This window comes from Trichechus manatus, unplaced genomic scaffold, assembly GCF_000243295.1.
Source record: "Trichechus manatus latirostris isolate Lorelei unplaced genomic scaffold, TriManLat1.0 scaffold00003, whole genome shotgun sequence".
Classification (NCBI taxonomy): domain Eukaryota; kingdom Metazoa; phylum Chordata; class Mammalia; order Sirenia; family Trichechidae; genus Trichechus; species Trichechus manatus.
The window spans coordinates 23,140,945-23,152,252 of NW_004443939.1; the positions used below are offsets into that span (position 1 = coordinate 23,140,945).

Consider the following 11,308-nt stretch of genomic DNA (forward strand, 5'->3'; position numbering starts at 1 on the left):
AGATCAAAGCTGGAGTGTGAAATCCCTTAAACCCATGTTTATGACTTTCAATTTAATTCTGCCAAGCAGAGGAACCAATATGAACAAAGACACAGAGATGAAAGACCATGGGACATGCAGGGGAATGACAAGCAGCTCATTACTAAAGAATAAACTACAGGGTGAGGGGGTAGGAAATGAGAATAGAAAGATAGGCAGCAGAGACAGCGTGAAAAAGCCTTGTTTCATAAAATAAGGACTTTCAACAATACCCTGAAATCTACAAGGAATTAAAGCAAGAATTAAAATGGAGGTGTAACACAACCAGAATTACATTTTAGAAAAATTACTCCTAGAATAAGGATAGATTTGAGGAGGATGGAGGGAGGGTAGTAAAGTATCTACTATAGAAATTCAGATAAGAGGTATAGTTCAGGTTATTTTACCTGAACCAAACTACAGGTAGGGGAAATGCAAAGCAAGTGAGAGAAAACTTGCAGTAAGAAGTGAGAGTTGAGTGAGAGAGGGTGAGGAGATAAGTCTTGAACCCCGGATACTCTCTAAGTTAGGCAATACAAGGGAGGAGCAGACCTGAAGGGAGAAAGATAAGCTCAGTTTTGAGTTAGAGGTTCCTGGAGGTTGACCATGTGGGTTCAGCTCTCTCCAACAGAACTTCCTGTGATGATGGAAATGTTCTACATCTTCACTGTCTAATATGGTAGCCACTAGATGCATATGGCTAGTGAGCATTTGATATGTTGCTAGTATAACTGAGGAACTTAATTATTAATTTCAATTTAAATCCATTGAATTCTAAATTGCCACATGTGGTTAGTGGCTACAGAACAGGGCAGTGCAGGTCTAGAGCTTCGTAGAAAATGCTAAGCTAAAGATACCACATGCGAAAATGGAAACTATGGGAGTGTACAGGACCATCCATGAAGAGGGCACAGAATACAAAAAGCAGAGATCAAAAGAGCTGGAGAGCTGGGGCAACACTAATAGTTAGGCAGCATCCAGAGAAAAAGAAGCCTGAAAGAGGATGCTCAAAGAGGAAGTGGGGAGGAGAACAGGAGAAAATAATGTCACAGAAGCTGAAGAAAAAGTTTTTTTTAAGAAAAATAAGTGCCTGAGGGTGTCAAATGTCACAGAGAAGTCAAGAAAGATAATGACATAAAAAAGCCTATTAACTTCAGCAATATAAAGGCCATTAGTAACATTAGCAAGAATAATTTCAGTGCAGGATAGGGGCAGAAGCCAGATTGCCACAGGCCGACAAGTAGAAAGCTGCATGAATTTGCCCATCATCCTGTGCAGAGGCCACGTTAATCTTCTCTGTCTCAGTCCAATTCTGGTAAATGTGCTGACAAAGTTGATCAGGTCAAGGAATTATGAGGAAGGATGCTAAAACATGGATATACTATCTATGTTTTATACGTCTTTTGGAATATAAATAACAAAAGCCATGATCCTAACACCTTCATTGACTCAATCACCTTCATCTAAGTCAAAGCTATAAAAATGTATGGTGACCTTGTATTTCCTCATCTTTTACTTTTTCCACAAAAGAATTAAGCTGTCCTTTATTCTGTGAAGCTAAATCTATACAAACAATTAAAAATTATGTTGGTATGTGTAGGGTCAGGAAATAGCATAATTTCCTGGTATGTTTTCTTTTCTTGTGAATTTCTATTAAATCAAAAGGATCACAGTTCAAGTCTGTGGGGATGTGAAGATACAGAAATTACCCTGAATTTATCCCCAACAATGTGAAAAAATAAGGCCTCGGGATAAAAAGTAATCTCTTTTTTGACTAGAGGAGTCCCCCAAGTGGCAGAAATTGTGTAATGGGGGTCTTTTAAAGCCTTAAATATAGACATATTTTAAAGCTATGTCAAAATATTTTAAGCTAAAGTAGAAATAATTAAAAATGTAATACCTTGAAAGCAGACACATTATCTCCAACAGCTTCTATTACCCCAGCCACATCTGAGCCAGGAGTATAGGGCAAGGGTGGCAGCCTACTATAAGTACCAGAGCGAATATATGTCTCCACTGGGTTTACACCACATGCATGGACTTTGATTAGAACCTGCAATGACAATGTATTTTAGTTCACACAGAGGATTTAAGCATTTGTTCAACATTGTGCCAGGACGGTGCTGATTACGGGATCTATAAAAATGAAATACAAACAAACAAAAAACCTTGCCTTCAACAAGCTCACATTCTAGTTTTGTAAATCAACATGTAAATAAAAAGATAAGACAGAATGGCTTCTGTACTATATTAAAAACACTCTGGGAATATAGTATGTGAAATACTTTAGGGGATGTATAGCATAGACCTCTATGTGCAACAAAACCTATTTCCTCTTCTTCCTGAGTACACAGGAAGAGTATTATTTCCTGGCCTCTTTCACAGTTATGAGTAACCAAAGCCTAAGTGCTAGCCAATGGACACAAGTGATGAGAACCACTTTCAGGGCCAGTCAGTAAGAACCCCCCAGGCAATCCGCACTGTACCTTCCCCTTCCATGGGGACCTCAGAAGCCACATATGACAGAAGCCTGGGGCCCTAAATCATCGTTGGAGCAGAGCTACTCACAACATTTTAATTCAGTGAGTGAGAAATAATATTCTATGGTTGAACCACTGGGACCTTGAGGCTCCATCTACTGTAGTAGCTAATTTTACCATAATCAATATAGAATAGTTACCTCTGCTATAACAGTGAGGAAAAGCCTCATAAAGGAAGTGGTATTTAAGCTAAGCCTCAAAGGATGAGTAGAAATTCTCCAGGAATGGAAGGAAAAGGACACTGCAGGTAAAAGGGATAGTATGTGGAAAGACGGAAGGACTGAAAAGGCTCCTTTGGGAAACCAGATAAAGCTTGATGTTGTTACAACACCTCTACTGAGAGGCAGCGGTAACAAATAAATCTACAAAGACAGCCAAATTGTAAAAACTTTTATAATACTTGCTAAGGAAATTAGACTTGGGAACCATGGAAGGCACAGTAATAAAAAAATACATAATTTTGAATCAAAAGTATATTGTTAAAGTCATCACATAATTAAAGTCTACACTTACATTCTATTAAATCATATATGAAAAAGCTTGTGTACAGAAGAAAATTTGTTTCCCCACTGGGCATAAATGCTATAAGTCTGTAACAGAATAACTTGTTCAAAACTACTTATGACCCCTTCAAAAAAATCCAATTACTGCATTGCATCAATGATTCTCGACTTCCAAAATTTTCTTATAACCAGAGGTTTTCATACTTGTTACTAATTGTTGGAATTGTACTAACTGTCAGAGTTCATACACATAAACGGTGTAAACTTTGTCCTAATTCAATGTCTTTAAAAGTCATTGAGTCTACATTTATTGAACTCAATATATGAGCTAGAGATTCACGCTCAGTGTAATTATTTCCACCTGATGGTTTTTTGGAATTGGTCGTGCAACATCCGACTGGAGTTTCAGCACTTCTGGTCCACCAAACTCAAAAACTCTAACAGCTCTCATCAACTTCTGTCCAGTTGCCATGGCGATCTAGATACAAAAAAAAATCAATGTACTGTCATATTGTATCTAGACTATCACTATGTTTTTTCCCCCGGAGGGGAGAGATCAAATAATTTTTCAAACAACAATTTAAACCATGGGCCTTCTACTGATCTCATTTCATGTTTAAAGATCTTTCATCTTACAAATCCTTCAGCTACAAAGCAAAATACTTCATACTAGTCCTGTAGGGATTCAGTGCCTTCAACAAAGGAATCAAACATGCAAACAAAAACATCTGGATAGACATACTATATCTTAAGTATCCTTTAGTGTAAGCTTCAGCTGCAATATCTTAGAAATTTCAGGAGCTAATAAGTTATATTAATATTAGATAAAAAGACCTCCTTTTGTAAGATTATTAAATATTTTAAATATGGAAAGAAATGTAAAGAATAATAAAATAAACATGTTTACATTCCACCCAGCTTTAACAAATCTTAATATTTAAAAAATCTAAAACATCATAGATATAATCGAAGCCCTCAATACCCATCCCCAAGGAGCCCTGGTGGTGCAGTGGTTAAGTGTTTGGCTATTAACCAAAAGGTTGGCAATTCGAACCCACCAGCCACTCCATGGGAGAAAGACATAGCAATCGGCTTCCGTAAATATGGCAGTCTTAGAAACCCTATGGGGCAGTTCTATTCTGTCCTATAGGGTCACTATGAGTAGGAATTGACTCGACAGCAATGGGTTGGTTTACACCCATCCCCAAAGCCCTTTCTGTCCCATCCTTTTAAAAGGTGATTACCATTAATTCAGTGCTTGTTATTCACAGGTATGTTGTTATACCATTACTATATGTGTACACAAGGACCCCTGTTGGCATAGTGATTAAGCCTTGACTGTTAACCGAAAGGTTGGCAGTTGGAACTCACCAGCTGCTCCTCTGAAGAAAGATGTGGCAATCTGCTTCTGTAAGGATTACTGCCTCGGAAACACTATGGGGCAGGTTCTGCCCTGTCCTATAAGGTCGCTATGAGCTGGAATTGATTCAATGGCAGTGGATATGGGTTACACGTGTATTCATTCATTAACAATATATGAGCTATTGTTTTGCATGTTTTCAAATTTTATTTTGATTGGATCATACTTTATTTAATTCTTAGTTGCTTCTTCCTCTTAGAATTTAATTTTTGAGATGTATCCATGTTGAAACAGTTGGTTTTATGTAGTTTATTCAGTTTAACGAAGGGGAAAATACATTAAAAACTAAAAACACTGCGTTGTATATGTAATCTTTTATAAATTACAAGGTTGTGCTAGCCTTTCTGTTCTATCGCTGTTGATATTAAAATGACAAGAAAATGCAGAATTAAAATAAGCTCTAAGGAAAGGCAAGGAACACTTGTATATAAAATTACATAACTTAAGAAAATTCTATACCAATAGAGATGTAATGAAAGGATTTTGACAAACTATATCTCCATAATTTTATTCATGGGTTATCATAATTTCTTGAAATTAACCACATCAAATATTATTAGACTCTGCCACCACCTAAAACAGCTTTGCTACCTTCTGGAATAATCATATTCACCAACCACGAGCAGCTTAAACATCAGAAAGAGTTGCAGAAACTAGGGCTTGAAATGAAAGAATTCAGACTTTATTGTATTGGAGCTCAGCATAGGGCTACTCAGAGCAGTGCCCAAGCTGGTTATAACATATTCCATGTACAGGGGGAGAATTAAAAACGTTTTGAAGGTATTAATAATAGAAAGTTATTAATATCATTAATCAAAAATTTGTGTCTTTTAAAAACTCTATTTAAAATCAATTTAATATAGTGCCTAGCACAAAGGAAAAAGTGAATTTTCTAACAGTTGAAGGCAGTCCTGGAGCAGAAAGGGACAGAAGCAGGCAGAGGGCATAAACCAAACTGCACCATACAGAGCAGCTTGGCAGTCACTGTGGGTAAGAAACTTGTGTCAGAAGACAGGACTGGGAAAAGACAGTCTACTTCATCGCCTGCCGAGCAATCTGACTATGGTTCTTCTATTTGGGTTTTTACCCAAGCTGGGAAATTCTTAGACAAGCGAAACGATAAAACAGAAAAAGGAAAGGTTACTCAGATCAGACCTTTCCATCCTGGAAATAAGGACACACATCTCCCCACACTCTCACTTTTTTTTGTCTTCAGCATGGTGTTATAGAAAGAGTGTGCGCTTTGGAATCCAGCAGCTCTAGGTTTGAATCCCAGCTCTATCACTTACTAGCAGCTACGTGGCCTGGGGCAAAGTCATCAACCTTTTTGAGCTTCAGTTTTCTCATCTGAAAACTGGGATGCCAGTCAGGGTTACTATGCTGGCGACAAGACAAGCACCAAGCACCAAGCACCAAGAATGTGGCAAGTATCTGCTCCTGTAAATGATAAATATCATTATTCCTTTCCCATCTATTTTGTCCTTTCCAATTCCTTGTTCATAAAAATACACTCTATTCTATAATTCTACAATTATCTTCAATTTAATTTGACAATATTTACAGAACCTGGTCATAAAAACAAGCCCTTGCCCTCAGAGGTCACAGTCTAGATAATCATTTAAACATAACATTAGGTAATACCAAACATTGGTTGTTACTCTTTCAACATGAATTTTTTAGATATCAACTGTATTCAAGGCATAGCATCAACCTGAGTACAGCTGATGTTTAAAAAATGCATGTTGAATGAATAACCAGTGTTTGGTATTGCGTAATGTTGTGTTTAAATGATTATCTAGACTGTGGCACAGTGGTTAAGTGCTAAGGCTACTAACCAAAAGGTTACTTCGAATTCACCAGCCACTCCTTGGAAACCCTATGGGACAGTTCTACTCTGTCCTATAGGGTCCAGATGAGTTGGAATCGACTCGACAGTTAATGGGTTTGGTTTTTTGGTTCGGTACTCAAGGCACTGTGCTAAACCCAGAGAGCACAAAGAACAAAAAGAAAGCAGCCTCCACCCCTGCCTTTAGCTTTTATTGCTCATACTCTCTCTCTCTCACACACACATACATATACACATATCATATGAAGTACTTAGCTCTTTTTACACTTTCAGTATCTGCCTAACCAGTTGCTGTCAAGTCAACTCATAGCGACCCCATGTGTTGTAGAGTAGAACTGCTCCGTGGGGTTTTCAAAGCTGTGACCTTTCGGAAGCAGATCACCAGGTCTTTTTTCCAAGGCACTTCTGAGTGGGTTCAGACTGCCAACCTTATGGTTAGTAGTCGAGTACTTAATCGTCTGCACTGCTCAGGAACTTCCAATATCTGCCTGTTGTTGTTAATTGCTGTAGAGTCAACTCCAACTCATGCTGACCCCGTGTGTGCAGAGTAGAACTGCTCCACAGGGTTTTCAAGGCTGTGACCTTTCAGAAGCAGATCACCAGGCCTGTCTTTCGAGGTGCCTCTGGGTAGGTTCGAACCACCACCTCTCGGCTAACAGTTGAGCACTTAACCCGTCTGCACCACCCAGGGATCTAACACTTGTGTTCATCTTTATATCAAAAGGCATCACTATAATCCTCAAAAAAAAAAAAAAAGTAGTAATAATAATAGCAAACTACCCTGAAATAGGCTGTGTATCTTGTATCTAACATTTTTTTTTTCCCCTACATTCTGGCATCTGCTATGACAGATAAAAGAAATAAAGTTTAAGGAAGAGACGCATCCTTAAACTGAGTTTAGAAGAACTACCATCTTACCACCCTACCCTATGGAGCCTATATGGAGACAGGGCACGACCTGGACAGCACTGTCTCTACTTTCCTTATGGTGATCTATTTCCCACTGAACCTTTGCCACTATGGTTGATCAGGCTCTAATCTGCATTCATGGTCCTTGAAGCCCCTCAACTACCCATAGGACCATCATCTGCTTGATCATATAGACGCTATGTCAAAGGGAATTATAAAAACGATAAAATAACGGGACACCTACTATTAGCCATTGTAATTCTTAAGCCCCTGTAATACTTGATTTCTTCTAAAAAGCACTAGTCCTTCACCTCCATTGATATAACTATTTTCACAACAGGTAGAGAAGCAATAGTTATTATAACCACCAACTTATTTTACACAGAAGTAAAAATGAAACCACCATCCATTTTAGGGATAAGAAAACAAACAGCAAGAGGTTAAGTGACTTGCCAGGGTCATACAGAAGCAAAGCTAGAACCCAAGTCCTATATCTTAAATGTTGTTAGCTAATCTTTTTCCCTTACTGTATGAATCTTTTCTTCATTTCACCCTTGGAAATATTGGAATAAACAAAACCCAAACCCGTTGCCATCAAGTTGATTCCGACTCACAGCGACAAATACTAGACAGAGTAGAACTGCCCCATAGGGTCTCCAAGGAGCAGCTGGTGGATTTGAACTGCCGACCTTTTGGTTAGCAGCCAAACGCTTAACCACGGAAATACTGGAATAGAGGACCCTTAATTAAGAGGACCCTATATTCTGAGAAACTTAATTGCTTAGAAAGATACTTTATAATGATAATAGTGAGACAGACTGAGCTAGAAAGATGAAATTAAACAAATCTGCAGGTAGGATCACAATTATTTTACAATTGAGGTATCTTAGTTTGACATTTGTCAAATGCCCATAAGTCAGGGGTTCCACTAAAGATACAAAGGACATGATAAGACCTAAGAACTTCCTTACTGTAAAATGGGAATAATACTCCCTAGCACAGCATTCTTGTGAAGTATAATTGCAACAGGACGTGTAAAGTGTTCATTCATAGCATGCCTAGAATGCAGCAAGCCCTCAATGAAAGGGAGTTTTTATTAGGAACTCTATTATTCAGACAAAATCATTTTCAGTAAGCAGGCCTGTCACATCACTTGTTGTACTTCAAATGGGTTCTTCTACTTATCAAGTACAAACTTTATGCCTGAAGCCATTTCGTTTAGGTGAAAATTAGTGGTATAGAAAAGATGTTAGAAATATATTTTAACATAGAATAAGCGGGTCAATTCACAAACCCAGAGCAAAGGCACGTTATGAGATAAGAACAGAAGTAAAATTAGATAAGACTGACTTAAAAAAACAAAAACAACTCAAAACACAGAAGTAAATGGCATCAGTTGTTACAAAATGGGCTATTGTTCATCAAAAATGACTCTTGTAAGCATATTATTTATTATTAACCCAGAAATGTAAAAAAAAAAATAAAAAATTTTAAAGCGGCCGATGTGTTTTCTTCCTGGCTGTGTGACCTTGTCAGGTTACTTCGAGCATCTGAACCTTAATTAGTATCCACTTCTGATAAAGGGAAGAGGGGTCTGAAAAGAAAAGTCTAAATGCCTTGGTTCTCTGCTGGTCAGATCTGGGGGTAGAGGGCATGTCAGCGTTGGGGGAGCAGAGTCCATGAGATTTGCTGTTAAACTTGCAAGTGCAAGGTCCAAACACTCACAGAGCCTCACAGTGGCTTCAGGGACAACCACACTGCCTTTTCCACCAGCTGTGGGTAAGCAGTCCAAACTTCAGCCTTTGTTCTTGTTGTTAGGTGCAGTCAATGGATTCTGAGTCACAGCGACCCTATATGACAAAGTAGAAATGACCCATAGAAAACAGATCACCAGGTCTTTTCTCAGCAGAGCTGCTGGGGGGTTCAAGTCACACCGCCAACTTTCGGCTGAAGACTTAACCACTGCACCACCAGGACTCCTTTAGCCTTTGGGTGACTTAAATCATTAATACACCTTCCCTGGTCACTGAGATGAGCTTTCTCGAGGAACTATGTAAACATTCAACAATGTGTTGGGTGTTTTGTAATTTTTTTTTTTTCCTTTGAAGATTATTCGAGGTAGGGAACCCAGGAGGAAAAGGTCAATAAAACTACACAATTCTCTTAACTTTGGTGAAGGGTAAGACAGTACACAATACTGGGGAAGCCACCCCAACTTGTACAAGGAAAGGTCATGGAAGCTCCATAGACACATCCAAACTCCCTGAGGGACTGAACTGCTGGGCAGAGGGCTGTGGGGGCCATGGTCCTGGGGATCATCTGGCTCAATCGGCATAACACAGTTTATAAAGAAAATGTCCTACATTCTACCTTGGTGAGTAGTGTCTTGGGTATTAAAAGCCTGTGAGCAGCCATCTAAGATACTCTACCAGTCTCACCCCTTCGGGAGCAAGGGAGATTGAAGAGAACAGGATACAAGGGAAAGATCAGTCCAAAGGACTAATGGACCACAGCTACCATGGCCTCCACAAGACTGAGTCCAGTACAGCTACATGGTGCCAGGCTACTACCACGGACTGCTCTGACCGGGATCACAATAGAGGGTCCTGGACAGAGCTGGAGAAGGATGTAGAACAAAATTCTAACTCACAAAAAAAGACCAGATTTACTGGCCTGACAGACTGGAGAAACCCCAAGAGTATGGCCCCTGGACACCCATTTAGCTCAGTGGTGAAGTCATCCTGAGGTTCACCGGTCAGCCGGGTATTGGACAGCCTCATAAAACAAAACAGGACTAATGAGGCACAGCAGTCCAGGGACAACGACCAGAAGGCAGGAGGGGACAGGAAAGCCGGTGATAGGGAACCCAATGTTGAGAAGGGACAGTGTTGACATGTCATGGGGCTGTTAACCATTGTCATACGGCAATATGTGTACTGTTTAACGAGAAACTATTTGTTCTGTAAACCTTCATCTAAGTTACAAAAAAAAAAAAAAGAATTATCTATGTGAGATCAAATTGACAACAGCAACTCAAAAGGTTTGATGGAAAGCCTAGGGGGCAGTGAGTTGAAGATAATGGTGATGGAATAATGTGGAAAAGGATAGTGAGAATAGCAGCTCAACTGGAAGAATGTAATCCATGTCACTGAATTGTACATGTAAAAACTTTTGAAATGGTGTGACTTTGGCTATGTATATTTTCACCAAAAAAAAAAAAGTCCTCCAAGGTCGAGAAGGGAGAGTGTTGACATGTCGGTGGAGTTGTTAACCAATGTCATATAATAACATGTGTACTGACTGTTTAATCAGAAACTATGTGTTCTGTAAACCTTCATCTAAAGTACAATTTAAAAAAATTATTTAAAAAATAAATAAATACTACTGAGAAAGAGAGAAAAAACTACACAATTCTCTCCAAAACTAAGACTGTAGCTCTGATCACAAAGCTGGAGGAAGGTAGGGCGGAAAAAGCTCCGGGAAACCTGCAGTGCAGAGACCTCAAAGAAATCCGCTCCTACAGCTAGACTGTGGGCAGGGGGCTCAGGAGGCGAAAAGCTGCAGGAATCCCTAACCTCAGGGCACAGGCCGCAGGGAAAATCAAATCGCTGGGTGAGGGGAAGTGCAAACAGGCGCCTCAACGATAGCCGAAACGCAGATCCTACAGAAAAAGTCCAGAACCAGCAGGTTAAACTCCCCAGGTGATTTACGAATGAGGAATTCGTGGCCCCAGGATGGCAAAAACGGAACAACGTTGCCAGGGCTTCGGCCACTGGCTCCTTATTTACTAGTTTTCGGGAAGGGCAGAGAGCAGGGACAAAACATATCCAAAACCAAGCTCGGTTCAATTTCGACGAGCTACGGGGGGATCGGCTGTCTGGACAACAAAAGGGACTTTTTTAGACCACTTACCCGACTCTAGAATGGGGAATTAAAATCTTCGAAGACTCCTCAGATTCCACAGAAAAAGGGTTGGAGCCCAACTGGCTGCAACGTTCGCAAGCTCCTCCCGCCGGCCCGCCTCTCCCCACCCCTGGAAGACGACGACGACGAGGAAGTTTGGACCTTCCAG

The 11,308-nt window shown here is 39.8% G+C and overlaps 1 protein-coding gene across 2 annotated transcripts in view; it reads right to left on the minus strand.

Annotated features, from left to right (window-relative positions):
• CRYZ (crystallin zeta) overlaps nucleotides 1-11,276 on the minus strand; it is a 36,228-nt gene extending 24,952 nt beyond the window's left edge. The window contains exons 1-3 of one of the 2 annotated variants that reach the window (XM_023731106.1): nucleotides 11,149-11,276; nucleotides 3,423-3,539; nucleotides 1,919-2,071 (exon numbers count right to left, since the gene is read on the minus strand). In XM_023731106.1, the coding sequence (XP_023586874.1) occupies nucleotides 1,919-2,071; nucleotides 3,423-3,533 (264 nt within the window). In that variant the 5' untranslated portion in view covers nucleotides 3,534-3,539; nucleotides 11,149-11,276. Of the gene's footprint in view, nucleotides 1-1,918; nucleotides 2,072-3,422; nucleotides 3,540-8,961; nucleotides 9,052-11,148 lie in introns of those variants that run through there. The other variant, XM_004369137.2, reaches the window with a different exon arrangement.
• Nucleotides 11,277-11,308: the final 32 nt, after the last annotated feature.